The 24,735-nt window shown below is 34.1% G+C and overlaps 3 protein-coding genes and 1 long non-coding RNA gene across 7 annotated transcripts; 1 reads left to right on the forward strand and 3 right to left on the reverse strand.

Annotated features, from left to right (window-relative positions):
• Window positions 1-459: 459 nt before the first annotated feature.
• Window positions 460-22,912, reverse strand: LOC126706468 (uncharacterized). 3 transcript variants are annotated; one of them, XM_050405952.1, is made up of 11 exons: window positions 22,750-22,912; window positions 22,408-22,499; window positions 21,106-21,211; window positions 20,491-20,589; window positions 20,310-20,375; window positions 20,030-20,146; window positions 19,582-19,656; window positions 19,007-19,109; window positions 18,439-18,486; window positions 18,185-18,306; window positions 460-931 (listed from the first exon to the last, which is right to left on the reverse strand). In XM_050405952.1, exons 1-11 carry the CDS (start codon window positions 22,819-22,821, stop codon window positions 833-835), a joined length of 999 nt encoding a protein of 332 aa, XP_050261909.1. In that variant the 5' UTR covers window positions 22,822-22,912; the 3' UTR covers window positions 460-832. The 3 variants fall into 3 exon arrangements, with proteins under 3 accessions (XP_050261909.1, XP_050261908.1, XP_050261910.1); XM_050405951.1 differs by lacking the exon at window positions 460-931 and adding an exon at window positions 17,465-18,063; XM_050405953.1 differs by lacking the exons at window positions 460-931; window positions 20,491-20,589 and adding an exon at window positions 17,465-18,063.
• LOC126706469 (uncharacterized) lies at window positions 2,402-11,616 on the reverse strand. Of its 2 annotated transcripts, none has more exons than XM_050405955.1 (11): window positions 11,450-11,616; window positions 11,236-11,358; window positions 10,395-10,574; window positions 9,955-10,040; window positions 9,344-9,437; window positions 9,159-9,224; window positions 8,875-8,991; window positions 8,269-8,343; window positions 7,672-7,774; window positions 5,920-6,044; window positions 2,402-2,931 (listed from the first exon to the last, which is right to left on the reverse strand). In XM_050405955.1, the coding sequence occupies exons 4-10, from the start codon at window positions 9,969-9,971 to the stop codon at window positions 5,923-5,925; spliced, it is 594 nt and encodes a 197-aa protein (XP_050261912.1). In that variant the 5' UTR covers window positions 9,972-10,040; window positions 10,395-10,574; window positions 11,236-11,358; window positions 11,450-11,616; the 3' UTR covers window positions 2,402-2,931; window positions 5,920-5,922. The 2 variants fall into 2 exon arrangements, with proteins under 2 accessions (XP_050261912.1, XP_050261911.1); XM_050405954.1 differs by having other exon boundaries at window positions 10,395-10,580.
• On the reverse strand, window positions 6,665-7,665 carry LOC126706470 (uncharacterized). The gene is made up of 2 exons (XR_007648603.1): window positions 7,024-7,665; window positions 6,665-6,825 (listed from the first exon to the last, which is right to left on the reverse strand). It is a non-coding gene; the product is annotated as an uncharacterized LOC126706470 (long non-coding RNA).
• LOC126706467 (exportin-2-like) lies at window positions 11,668-17,035 on the forward strand. Its single transcript, XM_050405950.1, has 2 exons — window positions 11,668-14,713; window positions 16,662-17,035. Exon 1 carries the CDS (start codon window positions 11,795-11,797, stop codon window positions 14,711-14,713), a length of 2,919 nt encoding a protein of 972 aa, XP_050261907.1. The 5' UTR covers window positions 11,668-11,794; the 3' UTR covers window positions 16,662-17,035.
• Window positions 22,913-24,735: the final 1,823 nt, after the last annotated feature.

The following is a 24,735-nucleotide window of genomic DNA, read 5'->3' on the forward strand; positions in this document are numbered from 1 at the left end:
ACATAATTCAATTTTGTTCACATACTATTTTCTTTATAAGGTACAAAAGAATTTTAACCTCATACCATCTCAACTAAACTAATGGGAGCCTACGTGCATATTAATATAAACATTAATGTATGAGATACATTTTTTATAATAAAAAGTGTTTATATAACTTATATAGCTAGAAATTTAAGTTAATTAAGAGTGTCACGTTATCATCATTATGAGTCAATATATACTAAAATAATGTCAGAACTCCTAACTTTACAAATGTATAAACGTTGAATAGAAGATTTGCATTCAATTAGATATGGTTATACTTGGTTTTTTAATTAGAAGAAGAAGAAGAAGAAGAAGATATGTCTATACTCAGGCAGAACTTCCATTTAATGCTCCAGTGCACTAGATAGGACGCAATCTAGACACGTGGTCAATTTTGGACATGTGAGGTCCAGTGCACTGAATCTCTAAACCCAAGCCAAACCCACTATACTCCACTATGTTAAGGGGGGAAATCTTACAGAAGCATGTTTTTGTGGTGATGCAATTAGTATACATCTACGGGCCTAATTGTACATATTGTATACACATACTGATCAAGAAAAGAATGATCAGTGCTACATGAATAATGTTGCAACAAAGGGATATACTCAGGTGCTAAAAGCAAAGTTCATTGTCTCGTATAGGAGTTGTCGACTGGAAAATTGTATCCACAACAAAACTCCTTGACTACTCTTGAGGTATTCTTTTCTTCACTCCCTGATTTATAGTATACACTACAAATCACATTTTGTGCAATGCTGATACTTTATGGTACCAAATCATCTTCAATTCTAGGCAGCTTCCACTATGGCTTGCCCTGAAGTACTTGGACAATCTCCTCTGCTCTTGATTGGATGCCTTTCAAATACTCCGTAAGAACATGCTGCTGGTAAGATCCTCCCTCCTGCAACAGTTTGAAGTGGAAAGAGAAAAGAAGGAACAAAATCAGCTAAATCAGAAGTGAAGCAACTAGCATAAAGTTGTCTGACATGATTCAAGGACAAAGGTGTCTTACTATTCAGATCAAAGTCCGCTGAATTCGTTTTTTAATGACAGCGTAAAACTCATCTGGTGAAATGTCCCCTTTGCCAACAGTCATTCCATTGATCAAAAGCTAGTTCCATTCTTCCTCTAGAGCTGCCACCCATATAAGGTCTATTAGTAATGCAGATCAGCAAGCTTCTCTCTTTATCAAAACTAGTGTTTAACCCGCGCAATGCGCAGGGTCATTTTATGATTTAGGGTCAGCTTTACAACACTCACCATAAAAATCCTCTTTCATATAAGACATGCAATATAATACCCTATATTTATGTTGTTGTCATTAAAAATCTTGATTTCGCATGTCATTAGTATGTGTTGCAATATAAAAGAAATTTTTTAAAGAAACATAAGGGTTATTATAATTTTTTTAATATATAATTGATACCTTTGTCTCTAAGTTCTATTCCAAGTCTTCTATTTAAGTGAAATGTTACCTTTGTAAACTTTCACAATAGCTTAAGTGTCTATTACAATGAATGACCCTTTATATGTTTTGTAGGAATCATAATCTGTCTTATCTGCCTTTATGCTTTTACAAAAACATGTGCAAAGAAAAAGGTATTTAGAATGAATGAGGCTCTAGAAACTGAATTTCATTTATTGTATGTATATCAGCTTAACAATTATAATTATCTAAAATCCAGAAAAGCTTGTTGTGTTTAAACAAATGAACCGTAAAAACACTTTTGAACTTTTTTTTTTTTTTTTTTAGAATGGACACTTTTGAACTTTGTTTAACACCAAACACAATTTTAACTATTTAATTTAATATTCCCATTCATATTAGAGTGGAATAATGAAGTCACAAAATAGAGTATATATGCTTGGACAATGAAAATAAAACTGAACATTATCTTGATGAAGGAATTAAAGAGAAAAACACAACCATAAAATTCCATATCCAATCATTTTGACAGGAAGCCAACTTATTTAGAACTACCACCTAAAAATTTAAAAATTAAGATACCTACTTTGGCATTATAGGATATCTTAAGAATTTCAATATCATTAAGTCTTAAATTTTCTCACAATTGTAAAATGATGTAAAAAATATTTTACATGGTACTGACATGCATTGTGGAAGAACGAAACCTATCGTAAACAAAGATGACCCACAATTGAAACATGTGTGATCATAGCTAGAAAAAATAAGCACCAAAATAGTTCTCATCATAGTCAAACTTTCTTTAAAATGTTGATTTTCAATTGGAAATCTTATAAATTATATGTTAGCAATACTATTAACCACTCTTCAATTAGCATATCTGATCCACATATAAGGAAAAATGTACCATAGAGAAAACATTGAAATTAGAGACTATGTATAAAATTGGACAAACAATAGTTAACATTGCTATAACAATTCAGTAGGGTTCAGTCAATGTTCACGCTCTGCTTCATTTAAACATCTACAATAATAATAATCTCTAAGAAAATGCATCAATTAACCTTTTTTTAACCACAGTAAAACAAATATGTACAATATGCAAATCTCAACAATAATAGAGGATTTAAAAGTTCTCTTTGACCAAATAGAATAACATCCCAAAACAATAACTAAATATATCCTTCTACATCACTCTTGTAGATGACATCCATCCCATATAGCATCTTCCCAAACAGCTCTCTTATAGGAGTCTATTTTCTCTGATTTGACTCAGCTTGACTTACTTGACTTAGCGGTTCGCTTTCATACAGTGAGAGTCATTGGTTCAAATCTAATAACATGTAAAACCGACTGAAACCCCTGTTTTTGCTAGCATGACAGCAAGTACAGACTGGCAGCAAGGAGTCAATTGAATGACCAAAGCATTGGTAAGTCCTTTGTTGTACTATGGATCCCTAAGCAAAGAATACCCACTGCACCACAACCATACACGCCCCATAAAATTTAGTTAAGAACTCAGAAAGTTACATGTCAGAGATTATACTATAGTTCTGAAAAGCGATAAAAACAGAGTTCTCTGTTATCTTAGAGTAGCATTTTTGGCTTCTAAACTTCATTTATATTAATATATTAAGTTATATGTTTTACCCACGTATTTTATTTTTTGGCATAAACCAAGTGGGGCCTCAGTTTCTGAACTGAACCCAAATCAGAAACTACACTACAAATCATATCAAAAACAAAATAAAAACTCTCCCCTTTTACAATCAAACATCCCTCTTCACCCATGTATCAATAGATCAAGGAAATCTCAATCCTGGCATAGAGGCATCAATGTACTTATTATACTGATAAAATAAATTTATGTACACAAAATTCCAAAAGTTTACAGACACAATAAAATCAGAATGGCCTATTCACTATTAGATGAATGGTAAGTGAGAGTTAAGAACTCTTGCACTTATATACACAATATTCTGTAAATAACTTCTTTAAAATACTAATGGATAAAATCATGAAACTCCATTAACTCATTCTATAACCCACTGGTAGATACTTTTTAAGTAGAAAATTAATAAGACATATAGATAATGATAGCATATTTCAATATCATAATTACAAAATCAAACGGTACCAAAATATTTTGACCAACGAATCCAAAGAAATAAAAAAAGCAATACAAATTCTGTTAGGTTCAAACAGTAATATAATAATTGGTAAGAAGTAAATCACAGCCACAACAGCTGAGCCAAACACTTCATCATTTTTCTCTTTTACGCTAAGATTTTCTCAAAATTAGTACTCTTCTTCTTACTACTAAGTCTGAGATCTCTTACTAAATCTGAGATCTTTTATATAATCCATTCAAGCATTGTATTACTTCTATGCTCATCTGGTCCTTTAAAACTGGGTGAAATGCAAAGTATGTAAGGATTTTCATAAATAAAAAATAAAAAATAAAAAACAGAAAAAAAGGAGCCTTACATAACCGGTCTTGCATTCCTGGTGCAAATTTTAAACATTCTTATAGTATCATGTATTTTTAGATGATACTGTATAGCCTATGCATTCTTTCTTTTCCTTTTTTTATTCTCTCTCTTACTTAATCTCTCATCTCAAACACACATAATCCTTTTTTATTCTTTTTCTGTCACTCAAACACGCATGATTTGTGTTAGGGTAAAAAAAAAATTATTTTAAAATGGTGTATTGTAAAATAAAGAATGTGATGTAAGGACTCTTGTAAGAGTAGTAATGTAAAATAAATCAAATGGCCTTTTGGTGAGACAATGCTTTTGTTTTTCAATAAGCAGTTGGGTATGCTCTTAACAGAGTATGAACTAAGACAATATATAGCAATTATCAATATCATTAAGACTTGACATGTGCACTGAATTGTAAAAGGTAAAAAAGAAACAAAGAAAGTACCTTGTATATGATAATTTCTATCACATATTTGAAATATTTGTACCAGATTTAGCAAGCATGGTCACTACAGCTGAATATAATAGCTTCTATAAAAGTATAATAAAAGCCAAAAAGTAATAGCAAGGAGAATCCTCTTTAAAATTTAAACTAATAAAAGCAACTATAACAATCAAATCATGTTCTTGTGTTTTTATTTTCAGAGCATATGAGGTGGTCTATTTCATCAGCAAAGCATAGTGTCCTTAACTTTAGTATGCAATAGGCAATGCAAATAATACATAATATTGTTAAAAGAGCTAAGTTGAAATAATGCCTTTGAGTGGAATCTTGTAAAATGTGCGGATTCCTCTAAGAAACTCATCAAGCCCATGCTACTTAAGACAACAGAAACTAAATTAATGAAATTAAAGATTAATTTTCCTCAAGTCTAAAAAGTAAATTATAGTCTATTAACATAAAAGGGCACAAACTTCTAGGAAAGTTGACACTCCTAAAATTTAATTTATATGAGCTGGTCATTTTTTAAATTCATACCAAAACTTGTAGTTGGTCACATGCAAACCAATTTGTGTGGTTTGCAACAATATTTTGACAATATTTGTATAATCTATGAAGAGCAATAATTTCATACAATCTCTTGTGCAAAGAGGACGATCCATATAATTGCAGCCATTATTTCTGATTGCTCAAAAAAAAAAAAGGCATAGCAATTTTAAATTGCAGCAGAGAAAGATGAAAGAAATACCGCAAATGAAGCCTAAGAAAACATTGAAAATATGGGTTGAATTGCAAAAAGTAATGCAGCAGTTCAGTGAAAATTTAAATCTGAAAAATGAAGGTTTGGACCACAACGAATCAAACCTTGATTCTGCATTTGTTAGTGGTTCATGTACAGCCCAGAATTCAGATAGCTAAAAAATCTATCCTTGTAACAATAACAATAAATAAATAAATAAAAAGCTATTCCGTAATTGAGTTGGACTAAATAAACTAACTTAAAATTTAAGGAAACATATATTTTAAAGAACATTGTGAAGAACAAATAAAAAATAAAAAATCAAGAGCATATCTGAAACCTTAAACATGATTTATTTTAAAGAATTTAACATTCAAAAAATTACATCCCCAAACCTAAGCCTAAATCAAAATCAATTCAATCGAAATCCCCAAGCCTAAATCATATTTAAACGATAAAATTTTAAAACAAATCAAAAAACCTTACCGGTAAAGGTTTCGACGTGGTGACAGAATGGTAGGAAAAATAGTGAACCGGTTTGCTTAATCAACTCTATGATAAAGCCGCATTATTTCTTTTGCTTGTTTGTGTTGAAAGAATGGGTTTAAGGTTTGGTTAAGGGGAAAAACCATTATTGAAACCATAAATAACCGAAATGCCTAAATCAAAACAAAGCAAATACCAAAACTGCCAAACATAAATCATTTTTATCACAAGATTTTGGTTTTTTCTTTTAAAAATTTATAATCAAAAAAATAAAAATAAAAACAAATAAAGCAAAAAAAAGAAAACTCACCCTCTAACAATGTACCACCAATTGAGGGATGCAAATTTTTTGGTGGTTAGAGTCCGACAGTGGTGCTGGCCTAAGATGTCTCTCCATCTCCCCTATGCCTATGCTTTTTTGTAGTCCACGCCAAACTGTAGAAAAAACAATGATAGAGCCGACTGTTTTGTTTTTGTAAGAACCAGAGATGATAATTTGAGACGAAAGCATCAAAGAAAGAGAATAAAGCCTTCTATTTTTCAAAAGGGGTCAAAGAAGAATCCTAGACGACTCAACGGTGAGAAGTTTCAGAAAACAAAAAACAGTAGAGTTTTTGCATGTTTATAAATTTGACAAAAAAAACATTTTGACAGAGAATCCAAAAACCCAAAACAAAAACGAATCAAATCTAAACCTATCCAACAAAAAAACTCAATCAAAAGTAACATTTCATACTCAAATCTAAAAAATGGGGGAAAAAAAAAAAAAAAAAAACAATGTACGGTGCCCAATCGGTGCAATGTTTACCATTCTGCCTCTTTCTCTGTTTCTTTCTCCGTGTCCCAGGCCTCATCCTCTCTCTATTTCATTGCCTCTCTCTTTCTCGGCCTCTCTCTGTTTCATCGCCTCTCTCTATTTCTGACCCAAAATACCAATCTATTAATCAAAACCAAATCTGACCCAAAATACCAATCTAAATCATAATTTACACCCAATTGATTCTCCAAATAAAAACCAAAAACCCTAAATTTTTAAATTTAAAACAGAACTTTACCTAGTGATTCCGATAGTTGGGTAGTGAGTGGAGGCTTATGGCGATGGCAGAAGATCTGGGTGGCACCCTCACGGTGATGGCAGAGGCGCCCTTCTCTCTATCTCTGCCTCTCTGTCTCTCTTTTCTCTTGATCTGTCTCTCCTTTCTCCATAGCAATCATTCTGTTTTTTATTTTTTATTTTTTTAAGCGGTTAGTTTCCTTTTATACTAAGGGCTCCCAAACAGTGTTTTAACATAGTCAAACATTATAATTCATCACTTTTAAACGGTGTTATAGCTTTACCAAACAATGTAATGTATCATATTTTAATTTAAATGTGTCTGAATTTTAGACAGGCAGTTATCCTATTTGTCAGCACCTCCTTTTATTATGGCTTGGAGAAACTGCTCAGCCTTCAAAACTTCTTTCTCCTGCACCAGACATATCACTGGGGTCTGGGTCTCCATATCATCAACTTTATAAGCAAAAGCAAGCCAAAAGAAAATGACTATAAAATTTATTCATAAAGAATTTTTAAAAGGGTATCGTGCTAGGGAATTTTAACCCAGGAAGCTATATTCATAAATAATAACGAATTTAAATTAAATGCACCAGTATAAATATTTAATATGTATGAAACACAGTCAAATGTTTTTTCATAATAGAGATTAAATTTTTTGTTGGCTGTCAACCTACAGAAACCCTCCTTTTTTCAGGTTTAGGACTGGTTGTGAACACAATATATGACAATAAGTACAGACACAATATAGGGCAAGGTCAAATGTATTCATCTTAAATTCTTAATGCTGTGAAAGATCAACAGAGCATCATTCGACCTACGTAAGGCTTTGTGTAACCTAGTCTTTTTAAATTTTTTTTAAAGAACCATAAAACTTAAAAGTTTCCATTTTCCACTTATAATCCCAGATATTGTCTAATATTTAGGTGATTTAGCTTTTAGTATTTCCATCACCACAAAATCAGATTGTTTGCATGACATTACATCTAAACTCAGAAAGGGTAATACCTTTCTTTGCATAACTACGTTTGGAGAGAACTCTGGAAGCATAAAGTTGCAAAACCTTTTGCAACATAGCCTCCAGCCCTGGCTTATCCACATCTTCTTTTGCCTACAGATGATCCACGATATATTTTAGTTAACTTAATTGTTTACTATCTCAAATAAGGACTATCATCTGAACAATGTTGCAAGAAAGATTCATGAAAATCCAAGCATTACCATATGTAATATGAAATTTATGAATATTGATGACAGTCGGTCACATTATTTTTTTTTTTTCATAAGTAACAGTCAGTCACATTATAAAAATTAAATTTAACATACATGCACCAGTATGCCTTTGTACATGTATAGAAAGATTGTATAGCTAGTTTGATGCTTGAAGCTCAAAACAGTTAGACCTAGAATTATGCAAGAAGACAGGGTATAACTTTTTACCACAAAAATATGGCAATGTTGTTTGATGGAAAGCATGCTCACATTTAAGTTATGGTGTCTGACTACCATTCAGATTGAATAAAATATAATTTAATGGCAGTAGTTGTAGCTCAATGGTCTTTTGCTACCAATGCAGGCAAAGATAAAAGAAAAAGACAGACTCACTTGCCGTAGCTGTGCATTGACCTCTGAAAGAAAGCCTTCATCTAGTTGCCCTTCTTGTTCCCTTGGGTTTATCTCCTAAAAATCACAAGATGTGTGAGTTACATAAATACAAATCAAAGAGATTTACAACAGTCTAAATTTGCACTAGCAAAAATGAAAACACAAGTTAACAAATCTACATGTACTTCAGCACAGCTGTCCAACAAAATAGGTAACTCATCTAAACAACAAAGCAGCTGAAGCTACCATCTCCAAGTTCTTATTTGCTTCTTTTCTTTCTATCACTCTATTCATGGCTATATGGCATTATTTCCATTCTTCTAAATAGCCATCAGTGTCAACGAAAACTATAATGGTTGAAATGAAGTTTTCATGTAGATGAAGATCTATAGGTGAAGGGCAGTGATTCACAAGCTTGGTTAATAAGAACTTCATTGTCACATGAAAAGGTTTACTTTTCATGTGACAATGAAGGGTACTGAGAAAAACTTCTCAATACAAGGAGCACATGAAAAGGGTACTGAGAAAAACTTCTCCATGAATGATACAGAGTACCCAACAGAACAATGGAAATCAATTTAAAACCAAATTTAAGAAAAGGTTTACTTTCTCCATCAATTTGAGGGCCTTGGGATCTCTAGGAGGCCAGCGAACCTCTTCCACTTCATCAACCACTGGTTTTAGTATCTCCTTGAGAACATCAGTGGATGACTCTATTTTTTCCTGCAGGAAAAAGATAACGGGGAATATAATTATGAGAGAACTACTAAGAAGAGGAAAAAAGAAGGGGAGTGGGGAGGAGAGAATAAAGTGATATAACTGAAGCATACAGGGAAATCAAATAGAATTTCATTGATGAGAGAGAGGGACAGAGACAAAGAGAACAGTACCTTAGTCTTATGGACAAGGCAATACACTATGCTCATTACAGATATTGCCAATTCTTCATAATCCTTCTGCGAAATGAAAAAAATTATGTGTCAGTGTGTTTTTGTGCAAAGCAGGGATCTGAAATAAGTCAAACATCAGAATTTCATTAAAAATTAGAATTAACTAAGAAAAAAGCATGCTTTACCATCCTCTGATTTGCAGGTATCAGTTCTTGCTGCAAGGCGTATCCAAAAACCTTCATTGAAAGCAAGGACATTTTCAACAACAAGCTTCTGAAGCTGTTCACAGAACAAAAAAAATAGCCGAAAATAAGTTTATTAAAATAGATTAATAGTGGAACCAAATAAAAGATATTTGCAGTTTCAAGTAAATGGAGAGCCACATTTAATCAATATAGAAATTTAATGAGCACCCCACACTTCAGAAGAAAAATTGAAAATATTCATGTGGAAACATTGTGGAAAGAGTTTCTTGCTTGATTTATAACATTAGAAACTCCATGAGTGAAATGTCCAAGATACTTTGTCATCTATATGAGTAAAAGCATTGCCTTGTATGGTAAAAATCATTGATCCTTTAATATGAAATAAAGCAGTTCTCATCCAACAACTCGCAAGACAAGAATAATTTGTTATCTTATCACAATAATAGGAGAACAGAAAACCAAAGCCAAATTTACTGAAATTAAATTTAAAATAGATATTTTACCGAAAAGGAAGAGAAACAACCAAAAAAATAAAACGATCAGCACCAGCACCATCTTTTATTTTCCCCTGGAAAACACCAAGTACTTACTTCATTTGGATTTGCATCCCTCAGTGTATCTATCAGCCTATCCACTTCAACAGTCTTTTTGACAGCTTCCTCAGCGCCTTCACTGGCTGCATAGATCAAAACCCCATATGGAAATTCCATACCCCAACAATATAAATAATATCAAAAATTCACGTTTTAATTCAAAACCCATTACAAGATTCACAGTAAACTCATACTCATCAAGAATTACCCAAAAATGCACGCACCCCAAACTTCAAATTCAAGAACCCAACAAACTCTCTAACCCCAAAATTCAAAATCAGCAAAACCCCACATTCAAATTCAAAAAATCACATCCACATTTCCAAACACCAAATCAAAGAAAAAAAAAAAAAAAAAAAACCTGAAAACCCATTACACAGATTCAAAATTGAAAAATTAAAGAAAACCTGTTACAGAAAAGCTCGAAATGAACATACTTTGAGTCCGCAAGAGGCGTCTCTGCTGTACAAGTGGTGCATATGGACAACAAGCTAGCCCTTCTGATCCGTACGGGCTGGGGTTTCCTAAGGCCATTGAGAGCGAAATTGACCTCGTCGACGTGCTCCTTCATCATCTCTCCAAACTCCTGAGCCTCCATCAACCGGATGTGAGCCGATCTGTTCCTGACAGAAATCAAGCCAATCTTGAACATGGGATTTATGCCCTTTTTCTTATATATATTTAATTTACTAATATTGGTTGAATAAATCCAAACAAAAATCGAAATTGTATCTTACACTTAGTAATTACTCTTTTATTCTTCTAAGGAAGTTTCGGTACTTAATGCAACAAGAACAACCAGACCAATCAGGAAATTACTGCTAGCCCAAAATACTATGATGATCTCACTATTCCTCTTTAATGTTTCTTCATTAAAGAGATGTCTATTTCAAAACTTTCATACCATCAGTACACACCAACAAGAATTTTACGTTTAACTATCACCTAAACAATTTTAATGATCCAGAAAGATCCTAAAAACCAGACAGTTTCCACGAAACACGCAACTAAGTTGATCCTTCAGCTAGGGTTACTAATTAACAAATATTACATCTCCAGACAATTATCATTTTTTTTTTGCTTTCATCATATTACTTTCAGTGAATTTCTGTTACAACTAAAATCAAGGAAATCAGGAATCATAAAATTCTGCCCCCAAACATCAGCATTTTCATTTCTACATTCACTGTAAACTACAAAGTATCGCTAAACAACATCAAAGTCAGAGTAGTTTGTCAGTAAACTATTACTTGAACAATACATATAAAAAAAAATCACCTTAGGAACCGTGGTGGATCCGACATTTTCAAGCGATTCGGTTTTAGGGGATGTGGATGTGGATCCATGAATGTCAGTGATGGCTACATCAAGCGATGTTATAATGTTTGAAGGTATATTAATCTGCGAAAAATTCAAAATTCAAAATGAATATATAAAATATATATATTAATGCAATTCAATAATAAGAAAGGAAAGAAACTGATTCACATACCTTGTTCAATGAAGCAGAAGGAATCGATATGCCTATAAAAAAACCAATGACGATTCCAATAATCGTCGTGACTATTTGCCTCCGTTTCAGGTGAGAAAAGAGAGAGAAGAGATACGGACTCTTCCTCCATAGACGACTCCTTAAAAAACCCTTCCTTAAAAAAACTCCTGGGCCTCCTTAAAAAAACTCCTGGGCCTCCGTTTCATTTAAAAAAAAAAAAAAAACTCCTTCATACTTTCCTGCTTCCCAAAATTCTCAACTCTTCCCTCTTTTCAATTCAAAATTCTTCTTCTCTACAAACCACCAAAAACCCTAACAGAAATCTGGAAATCAATTTCTACTATTATGGAGTGGAACCCCGAAACCCTACAGTTCCTCTCCCAATGCTTCCTCCACACACTCTCTCCAGCACCCGAGCCCCGCCGCCTCGCCGAGTCCTCACTCTCCAAAGCCGCCGACACTCCCAACTACGGCCTCGCCGTCCTCCGCCTCGTCTCCGAACCCTCCGTCGACGAGCAGATCCGCCAAGCCGCCTCCGTCAACTTCAAAAACCACCTTCGAGCCCGGTGGGCGCCGGCCTCTCCCGGCGAATCAAACCCTCTCATCCCCGACCCCGAAAAGGCCGAAATCAAAGCCCTAATCGTCCGCCTCATGCTCTCCTCCACTCCCAAAATCCAATCCCAGCTCAGCGAAGCCCTAGCTCTCATCGGCATGCACGATTTCCCCAAATCGTGGGCCACATTGCTCCCGGAGCTCATCGCCGAGCTCCAGAACGCCTCCGATTACGCCTCCATTAACGGTATTCTCGGCACTGCTAACTCTATCTTTAAGAAATTTCGTTATCAGTATAAAACCAATGATCTCTTGCTTGATTTGAAATACTGTTTGGATAATTTCGCCGCGCCTTTGTTAGAAATCTTTCTCAAAACCGCGGCTTTAATTGATTCCGCCGCCATGGTCAGTCCCGCCGCGGTGATTAAGCCGCTTTTCGAGTCTCAGAGGTTGTGTTGTAGGATATTCTATTCTCTGAATTTTCAAGAATTGCCGGAGTTTTTCGAGGACCATATGAAAGAGTGGATGACTGAGTTTAGGAAATATCTGATTACGAATTATCCTGTGCTTGAAAATAGTGGGGCTGACGGGCTAGCCATTGTCGATGAGCTGAGGGCTGTGGTGTGTGAGAATATCAATCTTTACATGGAAAAGAATGAGGAGGAGTTTCAGGTGTACTTGAATGATTTTGCGCTTGCGGTTTGGAGTTTATTGGGTACTGTGACTCAATCTTCAAGTCGTGATCAATTGGCCGTGACTGCAATTAAGTTTTTGACCACAGTGAGCACGAGCGTGCACCATGCTTTGTTTGCAGGTGAGGGAGTGATGCTGCAGATTTGTCAGAGTATTGTGGTACCGAATGTGAGGTTGAGGGAGGAGGATGAGGAACTCTTTGAAATGAATTATGTTGAGTTCATTCGGAGGGATATTGAGGGTAGTGATCTTGATACTAGGAGGAGAATTGCGTGTGAGCTTCTTAAAGGGATTGCGACCAATTATAAGCAACAGGTCACCGAGATAGTTTCTGCACATATTCAGCATTTGTTAACTTCATTTGCTGCAAACCCAGTTACAAATTGGAAGGATAAGGACTGTGCCATATACTTAGTTGTCTCCCTTGCTACTAAGAAGGCTGGGGGTAGTTTGGTCTCGACAGATCTTGTTGATGTTCAGAGTTTTTTTGCTTCAGTTATTGTGCCGGAGTTGAAGGGTCAGGATGTGAATGGGTTTCCGATGCTTAAGGCAGGTGCACTGAAATTCTTTACAATGTTCAGGAATCAAATATCAAAGGATGTTACAGTTCAGATTTTCCGAGATTTGGTTCGGTTCCTTGTTGCGGAATCAAATGTAGTTCATTCTTATGCTGCAAGTTGTATTGAGAAACTGTTGCTGGTCAAGGATGAGGGGGGAAGATCTAGGTATACTGCAAACGACATTGCTCCATTTTTTGTTGAGCTGATGACCAACCTATTTAATGCCTTCAAATTTCCAGAGTCCGAGGAGAATCAATATATAATGAAGTGTATCATGCGGGTTCTTGGGGTGGCAGAAATATCTTCTGAGGTTGCTGGAACTTGCATTTCTGGACTGACCTCTATTCTCATGGAAGTTTGCAAAAACCCAAAGAATCCAATTTTTAATCACTATTTGTTTGAGTCTGTGGCCATTCTTGTCAGGCGGACGTGTGAGAGGGACCCCTCTCTTATATCAGCTTTTGAAGCAGGCCTCTTCCCTTCCCTCCAGCTGATATTGGCCAATGACGTAACTGAATTCTTTCCTTATGCATTTCAGCTGCTGGCTCAGCTTGTTGAATTGAATAGACCACCCATTCCTCCAAGCTACATGCAGATTTTTGAGATTCTCCTATCACCTGAGTCATGGAAAAAAGCTTCAAATGTCCCAGCACTTGTCCGTCTGCTTCAGGCCTTCCTTCAGAAGGCACCCCATGAGCTTTTGCAAGAGGGGAGGCTTATCAAGGTGCTTGAAATATTCAACACACTTATCTCATCGCCTAGTACAGCTGAGCAGGGCTTCTATGTTCTCAACACTGTTATTGAGAGCCTTGAATACGATGTAATTGAACCCAACATTCGTCATATTTGGGCTATCCTTTTTGGACAGCTCCAAAAATGGCGTGCAGTAAAGTTTTTGAAGTCTTTTTTGATACTTATGTCACTCTTTGTAGTCAAACATGGTTCTATGAAGCTTGTAGGTTCAATGAAATCTGTTCAGGCCAACATATTTTCCGTGATTGTGAAGCAGTTTTGGATACCTAATCTTAAGCTGATTACTGGAGCCATTGAGCTTAAGTTGACTGCAGTTGCTTCAACCAGGCTTATATGCTTTATAGGTGAATCTCCAGCTCTTTTGGATGCTGCAAATGTTGAACTGTGGGGAAAAATGCTGGATAGCATTGTTACTCTCCTTTCACGGCCAGAGCAGGATAGGGTTGAGGAGGAACAAGAAATGCCAGATATTGTAGAAAATGTGGGTTATACTGCTACCTTTGTCCGTCTTTACAATGCTGGGAAGAAAGAGGAGGATCCTTTGAAGGATATAAAGGATCCAAAGGAGGTTTTGGTAGCATCATTGGCTGGGCTTTCCTCCCGATCTCCTGGGAGATACCCCCAGATCATCAATCAATATCTTGATCCAGCAAATCAAGCAGCATTACTTCAGCTTTGCAACACTTATAATTGCCAAATAGTTTGAGTAAGTACTTATTTGAAACAATTTTCCTCACTTTTATTATTTTACTATTGTGTTGCAACCATCATTAGTACATGAAAATGTTTGTTTTGATTTCTATTAGGAATACTTGATATTTAAAAAAAAAAAAAAAAAAAAACATATGTAAAACACAATGGCAGTTGTAGACTGTGAGATCTGTTCAGATACAGGAAAGCTTTAGTTCTTGTTTCATGTTGCCTGATAGTTACATGCAACCATTATGTATATTGTTATTACACAAACTTTTTATAGTGTTATGATGTAATCAGCATGATCCTCTTATTTAGTGCATTGGTTTTCTTCTCCATCCCTCTAAAAGTTTGAGTTTTGTGAAAAAATATTTTGAGATCCTCTCTTTTCCATTGTGTACTCCCTGCCCTCCTGTTTCTTTCCCAGCAAATGACTAAAAATACTTTATTAGAAAAGATAGATATTAAGAGAGAAATCAAATAGTACAAATGAAAATTTCTCTAGAGAACATGAGTCTTCATCAGATATTTAACATCAAATTTGAGAGATTGACAAGTAGAAAATGAACTAATTTTCTAGAGACACAATAACATTGTATTGAATCCATGAATCAAGTGTGAACTGAATCCCTGTATTATGATTCTAGTGATGTCCCAAAGGCCAGCTTTCATCTCTTTGGCTGTCGTTTGTATTGTAAGCATAAATTAAGAAAATGAAGTAAATTGGACTTTTAAACTGTATGGTAGAATGAATAAGTTGTCTAATCAACATAATGCTTATAAAAAGTGAAACTCTTTGCTTTCTTTTTTTTTTTAGAGTTACAAATTTCAGCTTCATTTTTTTGGTTTAACTTAAAACATGGAGCAAGGGAATTGTTGTAATTTAGCCACCCTGTTTAAGTGTTTATATACTTACTAACTGCATTATTCTGTTTACCCATTCTTTTTTTCTTTCTTTTTTGATAAGTATGTCTACCCATTCTTCATTCTATTGATAATTGTAGAGAATAGAAAATAATAATCGAGAAGTTGTCTCATTTCCTTAATGATATGAGATATAGATGTTTTAGGTTTACTCCCTTACATGTTCATACCTTAGATAAAGATCTTATGACTTGAGAATCGTGGCAACTTTGGCCTTTGACTTTACCTGTCACTCAAATTAAATACTAAGATATGCTCCCTTGGGATTGTGGATCAGTTACATATGGTGGTAATTGCATGATGAACATAAGTCTTGCTTTTTCTGAAGAGATGGAGAGTTTATGGTAACATACTGTTTTGTTTTGAATTCCTACTGGGATTTGAAGTAAAGTGCAAAATTTTCAAAAATAATCCCAGTTAGTATATTTTCTAGTGAAATTTATTCTTTACTGATATTCTTAATTTTTTTTTTTTTGGATAGGTTTTACTGATATTCTTAATGAAGCTTCCCTAACATTTTTAGGACAGATGCATGCATACAAATGTGTGTACATGTTAATGTATAAATGTGTGCGTGTTCAATATGTTTCCATATATTGTCCAGCCTCCCCCAAATAAAAATTCTTGACTTCATCCCTAGATTGTAAATAAATTAGTTTTGCCTATTTAAGGTATAGATTGTAAATATGGAAATGAGGATAGTACACTGTTTTGTTTGTAGGAGCTATATCTTCTTTGTTGTTATTGAGCTGGCAACGTTGTTGGCACCCATAACATGAGAATCCTCTTTTGTACACTGAATTGTTACTTGTATCTGTATTTATTTGTTAGGTTTGTTGCTTCTGTTATTTATTTACTCGTGCACTGAACTCTCAGGCTGGTCTTATGCTGGCTTGGTAGAGAATTAGGTTGAAATGTCCTTCAATCTTTATTTACTAGTGTCACCCGTTCTATGGTTGTCCTCTCTACTATATATTTCGTGCTTTATCTTTTCGGCCAAGAGGATCATCTTATTATCCGATTTTGCTACCTTACAGGATCTTATCAGCAATGGAGTGGGGTTATTTTTGGTCAATGTTTCAATCAGTCATCTTTAGCATGCTTGGTGAGCAAATGGTACATTACCGTTGCAGTCAATTGGTCTACATGGTAGCAGCATCATTTGATTGTACAATCTCACAAGATCTTATGCCATAGTGAGATGTGGAATTTCTGTGTGAACTGTTTTCTTCGTCAGATTACCATGCACAGCAAGGGATAAACACAATTTTTTGTCCTCAAAATTTCTCCCATTTTTTTATTTGATTCTTGAAGTTTCAAAAGTAGCAATAAAATGAATAAAGTTTGTAACATAATTCAATTTTGTTCACGTACTATTTTCTTTAAAAGGTACAATAGAATTTTAACCTCATAGCATCTCAACTAAACTAATGGGAACCTACGTGCATATTAATATAAACATTAATGTGTGTGAGATACATTTATAATAAAAAGTGTTTATATAACTTTTTCTTTGCTGCTAGACTCGAACTAGGAAGCACACTCAGTCGAACCCGGTACAAGTACCTTGAGACTGAGTGCCCAACTAACTTGGCTAACCCCCTAGATTGTTTATATAATTTATATAGCTAGCAATTTTTTTTTTTTTTTTTTTTTGAGAAACTATATAGCTAGCAATTTAAGTTAATTAAATGTGTCACGTTATCATCATTATGAGTCAATATATACCAAAATAATGTCTAAACTCCTAACTTTACAATAGTATAAACGTTGAATAGAAGATTTGCATTCAATTAGAAATGGTTATACTTGGTTTCTTAATTAAAAAAAGAAGCAGAAGAAGAAGAAGAAGAAGATATGGCTATACTCATGCAGAACTTCCGTTCAATGCTCTAGTGCACTAGATAGGATACAATCTGGACACGTGGTCAATTTTGGACATGTGAGGTACGGTGCACCGAAACTCTAAACCCAAGTCAAACCCACTATACTCCACTATGTTAAGGGGGGAAATCTTACAGAAGCTTGTTTTTGTGGTGATGCAATTAGTATACATCTACGGGCCTAATTGTACATATTGTATACACATACTGATCAAGAAAAGAATGATCAGTGATACATGAATAATGTTGCAACAAAGGGATATACTCAGGTGCTAAAAGCAAAGTTCACTGTCTCGTATAGGAGTTGTCTGGAAAATTGTATCCACAACAGAACTCCTAACTTCTCTGAGGTGTTCTTTTCTTCACTCCCTGATTTACAGTATACACTACAGATCACATTTTGTGCAGTACTGATACTTTATGGTACCAAATCATCTTCAATTCTAGGCAGCTTCCACTATGGCTTGCCCTGAAGTACTTGGACAATCTCCTCCGCTCTTGATTGGATGCCTTTCAAATACTCCGTAAGAACACGCTGCTGGTAAGATCCTCCCTCCTGCAACAGTTTGAAGTGGATACCATCAAAAAGAGAAAAGAAGAAACAAAATCAGCTAAATCAGAAGTGAAGTGACTAGCATAAAATTGTCTGACATGACTCAAGGACAAAGGTGTCTTACTGTTCGGATCAAAGTCCGCTCAATTCGTTTTTTAATGACAGCGTAAAACTCATCTGGTGAAATGTCCCCTTTGCCAACAGTCATTCCATTGATCAAAAGCTTGTTCCATTCTTCCTCTGGAGCTGCCACCCATATAAGGTCTATTAGTAATGCAGATCAGCAAGCTTCTCTCTTTATCAGAACAAGCAACAGTGATTTATTAACACGACAAATTCTACTTAGTAAAGTGTAATGTATCAGTAGGTAATAGGAACCTTTTATTATGGCTTCGAGAAACTGCTCAGCCTTCAAAACTTCTTCTCCTGCACCAGAAATGTCACTAGGGGCTGGGTCTCTATATCATCAACTTTATAAGCAAAAGCAAGCCAAAAGAAAATGACTATAAAATTTATTCATAAAGAATTTTTAAAAGGGTATCATGATAGGGAATTTTAACCCAGGAAGCTATATTCATAAATAATAATGAATTTAAATTAAATCCACCAGTATAAATATATATTATGTATGAAACATAGTCAAATGTTTTTTCATAATAGAGTGATTAAATTTTTTGTTGGCTGTCAACCTACAGAAACCCTCCTTTTTCCGGGCTTATGGCTGGTTGTGAACACAATATATGACAATAAGTGCAGACACAATACAGGACAAGATCAAATGTATTCATCTTAAATTCTTAATGCTGTGAAAGGCCAACATAGCATCATTTGACCTACGTAAGGTTTTGTGTAACTAATATTTAGGTGATTTAGCTTTTCGAGTTTCTATCATCACAAAATCAGATTGTTCGCATGACATTACATCTAAACTCAGAAAGGGTAATACCTTTCTTCGCATAACTACGTTTGGAGAGAACTCTAGAAGCATAAAGTTGCAAAACCTTTTGCAACATAGCCTCCAGCCCTGGCTTATCCCCATCTTCTTTTGCCTACAGATGATCCACGGTATATTTTAGTAACTTAATCGTTTATTATCTCAAATAAGGACTAGCATCTGAACAATGTTGCAAGAAAGATTTATGAAAATCCAAGCACTACCATATGTAATATGAAATTTATGAATATTGATGACAGTCAGTCACATTATAAAAATAAACTTCTTAAATTATCATTATAACATACATGCTCCAGTATGCCTTTGTACATGTATAGAAAGATTGCATAGCTAGTTTGATGCTTGATGCTCAAAAAAATTAGACCTGGAATTATGCAAGAAGACAGGGTATAACTTTTTACTACGGAAATATGGCAATGTTTTTTGATGGAAAACATGCTTACATTTAAGTTATGGCGTCTGACTACCATTCAGATTGAGTAAAATATAATTTACTGGCAGTAGTTGTATATCAATGGTCTTTTGCTACCAATGCAGGCAAAGATAAAAGAAAAAGACAGACTCACTTGCCGTAGCTGTGCATTGACCTCTGAAAGAAAGCCTTCATCTAGTTGCCCTTCTTGTTCCCTTTGGCTTATCTCCTAAAAATCACAAGATGTAATGATAAGTTACATAAATACAAATCAAAGAGATTTACAACGCTCTAAATTTGCTTCTTTTCTTTCTATCACTCCATCCATGGCTATATGGCATTATTTCCATTCTTCTAAATAGCCATCAGTGTCAACGAAAACTATAATGGTTGAAATGAAGTTTTCATGTAGACGAAGATCTATAGGTGAAGGGCAGTGATTCACAAGCTTGGTTAATAAGAACTTCATTGTCAGCTCACATGATAAGATAATACAAGGAGCACATGAAAAGGGTACTGAGAAAAACTTCTCCATGAATAATACAGAGTACCCAACAGAACAATGGAAATCAATTTAAAACCAAATTTAAGAAAAGGTATACTTTCTCCATCAATACTAGGGCCTCGGGATCTCTAGGAGGCCAGCGAACCTCTTCCACTTCATCAACCACTGGTTTTAGTATCTCCTTGAGAACATCAGTGGATGACTCTATTTTTTCCTGCAGGAGAAAGATACAGGGAAATAAATTATGAGAGAACTACTAAGAAGAGGAAAAAAAGGAGGGGAGGGGGGGAGGAGAGAATAAAGTGATATAACTGAAGCATACAGGGAAATCAAATAGAATTTCATTGATGAGAGAGAGGGAAAGAGACGGAGAGTACCTTAGTCTTATGGACAAGGCAATCCACTATGCTCATTACAGATATAGCCAATTCTTCATAATCTTTCTGCGAAATGACAAAAATTATGTGTCAGTGTGTTTTTGTGCAAAGCAGGGATCTGAAATAAGTCAAACATCAGAATTTCATTAAAAATTAGAATTAACTAAGTAAAAAAGCATGCTTTATCATCCTCTGATTTGCAGGTATCAGTTCTTGCTGCAAGGCGTATCCAAAAACCTTCATTGAAAGCAAGGACATTTTCAACAACAAGCTTCTGAAGCTGTTCACAGAGCAAAAAAAAATAGCCAAAAAAAAAAGTTTATTAAAATAGATTAATAGTGGAACCAAATAAAAGATATTTGCCATTTCAAGTAAATGGAGAGCCACATTTACTCAATATAGAAATTTAATGAGCATCCCACACTTTAGAAAAAAAATTGAAAATATTCATGTGGAAAGAGTTTCTTGCTTCATTTATAACATTAGAAACTCCATGAGTGAAATGTCCAAGATACTTTGTCATCTATATGAGTAAAAGCATTGCCTTGTATGGTCTAATAATCATTGATCCTTTAATATGAAATAAAGCAGTTCTCATCCAACAACTCACAAGACAAGAATAATTTGTTATCTTATCACAATCATAGGAGAATAGCAAACCAAAGCCAAATTTACTGAAATTAAATTTAAAATATATATTTTACCAAAAAGTAAGAGGAACAGCCAAAAAAAAAAAAAAAAACGATTAGCACCAGCACCATCTTTTATTTTCCCCTGGAAAACACCATGTACTTACTTCATTTGGATTTGCATCCCTCAGTGTATCTATCAGCCTATCCACTTCAACGGTCTTTTTGAAAGCTTCTTCAGCACCTTGACTGGCTGCATAGATCAAATTTCTCCTGTTTTATTAGATGGAAACACGCAATTTTACTAACGATAACTCCACCAATCAGATAAAAAGAATACTAGAGCTGCGTGACTGTAAAACTTGAACTAATCATTTCAGCATAGGCAAACACAGTTAAATCACACCTATTGGTCTTGGATGATTGATGTAGAGACAGCTGCAGTAATTCAAAAGACTAAAGGGTAGCATTCCACTTAATTCTCTAAAATTAAAATACCCATCTAGGGAACACTCTTTTTCCCAATTGAACTCAATAAACAAGTTATATCTATAACATAACTTAATCTACTCTACTTAAGCTATTAATCGTTCTAAAAATTCTTATATTACCAAGCACGCTTATCATAAATCCAAAATAGGAAAATGCCCACGGCTTTTCTTCCACTATTTTCTTTCTTATATGCCTTGAGACCATTGCATAGCATAAATCACCAAGTCTGTTAGAGATAATCCAAGTCCAAGCCCATTGTAAAATCCTAGTCCAATTATACTAGGAATCCTAGTCCTAATTGTAAATGCTGTCCTAACTATACTATTGTAACCCTAAGGTTAGTCAGTGTTAGCATAGGGTCAGACTATTATGTGTCCCTTTGGTAGTGTTGTAGGAAGTAAAGCTTTAATTGTCTAGCTCTTATGATATAAAGTTTTAACTGAAAAACTCTTTAGAATTTTGAGCATTTGGCAAATTATAATGTAGATTCGTTTTTCTAAAAACTCCAAATTTCAACTTTTCTCGTAGAGCTTTACGAAGATCATAGTGCTCTTATTGGTGGGTCACCAAATGTTACATTTTTTTTTTTTTTTTTGGTTTTAAAAGCTTGATACATTTTAATACGGAGAGAACTCAATAGTAAATATGTAGCAATCACTAGGATAAACAAGTTTCATCAACAACATAACTTAATCCACTCTGCTTAAGCTATTAATAGTTCCAAAATGTTCTTGCATTACCAATCATACTTACTACAACCAAAAATATGAAAATTCCCACATTTTTTTTCTTCCATTATTTTCTTTCATATATGCCTCAAGACCATTGACACAACAAAATTCACCAACTCAAAGACACTCCCAATGGGTCATACACTCATACTATGCTAATCAAGTACCAATGCACAGAAAAATCACTAGATACCACAAAAACATTATCAGATAATATTTATTTATTTTTTTTATAAAATAAAGTACCTCCTCTTCCAATGCATTAAAGTGTTAGAAGAAAACGGTGTAAGCCACCGCAATCTAAAAGCCCCAACTTTCCAACTTTGCAACAATAAACTCTGCACCACAAAGCAATCAAACATCATATATATAATTGAAGATTATCCATAATACAGAGCAGTTTATCTTTAAGAAATTACAAGTTTTATAAATAAATAAAGTAAAATTATTGACTCCAAGTCTCCAACAAGTCCATTTAGTTTTAGAACTCATAAATTTTCTCTCTACATTTTCTCAGCGACCAAACGGAAAATAATACGATTATTCAATTAGGGTTTGGAATGACAAAAAAGAAGAAGAAGGGAGTACCTGGTTATGGTGGTGGGAATGAGAGAAGCTAAGAAGAGATGGGGGTGATGACGTGGCAAAGAATGCAGCCATTTTTGTGTAGCCAGTAGCTGTACGGACTAAGATGGCGGGAGAGAGAGACAGAGACACCGATAATGAGTAGTGACCGTTCAAGTTTTTTCAACCAAATAAAATTTTATTGGGCCAAACCTGGGCCTTGTTTCCACCAAGACTGTGATGTAGGAGAAGAATCTATGCCAAGCGGGAATATGTGTATGAACTAACTGGCCGGAAAAAATATATATATAGGCCCATTATATAGCAAGAGGCTAAATGGTTACTAATACCCATTGCTTATATTCGATTGTGGGCTTAACAGGGAGAAGATATATCATGCAGTAGTTATAGTTGAGCAAGATTTAGGTACAGTACTTAAGTACTGTTTTTTAGGTTTTCTTGTTAAGATTTTGCTATGCGGATTTTTTTTCACAGAATGGAAGTATAGTTTTCAGTTAAGTAGCCATATGGTTGAATTTTAAGAGAGGAACCTAAAGAACAGTACATAAGATACTGTACTTAAGTTTTGTCCATTATAGTTTTATAGATAGTTTATGTGTTTTGATGAGAAGCATCTACAAAACACCATTGTTTCTTACTATATTAGAATATTTTGCATTCATTTGCACAACTACAGTAATCATGTAAATTTGTCCAATCAACCCCAAAATACATCAAAATCAATTTATATATCATTGTACGAAAATACATTAATATTATAATAATTGTGTAAATTTGCAAAAATACATTTGTGCTATAGTAATTGTGTAATTACACAATTGTTGTAGTACAAATGTAATTTTGCACAATGATACATAGATTGATGGGGTGTATTTTAGGGTTGATTGAACAAATTTGGAACCTTATGCTATTTTACAACTAATACAAATGCTATTACAGTCAAATTAATGTAAAATTGTAGAGGAGGGAGCCCAAATTTTTTGAAAGAGGAGCCCAAACGTAAAATTGTAATATATAAATATATAAATATATATATATATATGTATATATAATATTTTCTTAAGACTAAGGGGGCATGGGCCCCCTTCGGCCCCCACCTAGTTCTATCCCTAAATTGGCATGGGCTATGTTCAAGAAGATGCCACGGCGTAAATTCAAGGTTGGTTTTGATCTTAAAGATTGCTAATTTTTCTGCTCCTTCATTATTCAAGAGGCAAATGGATCAGATATTTAGTTTAATATTGTAATATTTATAAACTCTTTTACACAAAATTTCTATTACATTTATAATAAATGATTCATAATTCTGTTATTGGTTTCTAAGTTCTCTAATCATCCTAAGTCATATATACAAAATGACATCTTGTATCACTTCTTGTGTCCTGACTATTAATAACTTGGAAAATGACACTTGGATACTCAAGATAGGTTTAACTTTAAAGTTTCTCCAAGTTTTTCTATTGAAGAGATGTCCAAAACTATTGTGTTGGTTTTGTAAAATAGTATGTAATCTAACTTAATATCATAAATTTCATTCTTAAAAGTTTTTCTTTTTACTTCACAAATAAATTTTCTAATAAAAAAAATACTTTGTATCGCAAATTAAAATTTCATAATTACAAATCATTTTTGTACTTAAAATGAGTTTTATATTCAAATTTTATTTATTATTTCCTTTTATTAGTAGTTTGATGAACTACTACTTAATATTTATTATTATATATAATATAAAAGAGACTCAATATGAAAAACTAAAAGTAAAACGGGTATATAAAATTTTGAATTATTATTTGAACATATTATTTAAATAAAATTAACACAAACATAAACATAAACACAAGAAAATTTTTTTTTTATAACTTTTTTTACCACTATACGTATAAATTCAAATTTAAACATAAAAATATATAAATTATTTGTCAATATTTGAGCTAATTAGGTTATTTATAAACTAAACCATTAAGTAAAGCTTGCTATAGGTGCCTTACC

The sequence above is a fragment of the Quercus robur genome, chromosome 11 (assembly GCF_932294415.1).
Source record: "Quercus robur chromosome 11, dhQueRobu3.1, whole genome shotgun sequence".
NCBI lineage: Eukaryota > Viridiplantae > Streptophyta > Magnoliopsida > Fagales > Fagaceae > Quercus > Quercus robur.

Excerpts from the sequence above, each read along its gene's own strand:
- LOC126706469 (XM_050405955.1), bottom strand. Across the intron at positions 8,344-8,874 it reads CCCTCAAATTGATGGAGAAA|GAGATAAACCCAAGGGAACA; the intron begins GTAAACCTTTTC and ends TGTGATTTTTAG. Across the intron at positions 6,045-7,671 it reads ACGTAGTTATGCAAAGAAAG|TTTGGCGTGGACTACAAAAA; the intron begins GTATTACCCTTT and ends TTTTTTCTACAG.
- LOC126706467 (XM_050405950.1), top strand. The coding sequence starts at position 11,795 with ATGGAGTGGAACCCCGAAACCCTACAGTTCCTCTCCCAATGCTTCCTC.
- LOC126706468 (XM_050405952.1), bottom strand. The coding sequence starts at position 22,821 with ATGGCTGCATTCTTTGCCACGTCATCACCCCCATCTCTTCTTAGCTTC. Across the intron at positions 21,212-22,407 it reads TTAATGCATTGGAAGAGGAG|GAGAAATTTGATCTATGCAG; the intron begins GTACTTTATTTT and ends CTAATAAAACAG. Across the intron at positions 932-18,184 it reads AGCGGACTTTGATCCGAACA|GAGGGAGGATCTTACCAGCA; the intron begins GTAAGACACCTT and ends AAACTGTTGCAG.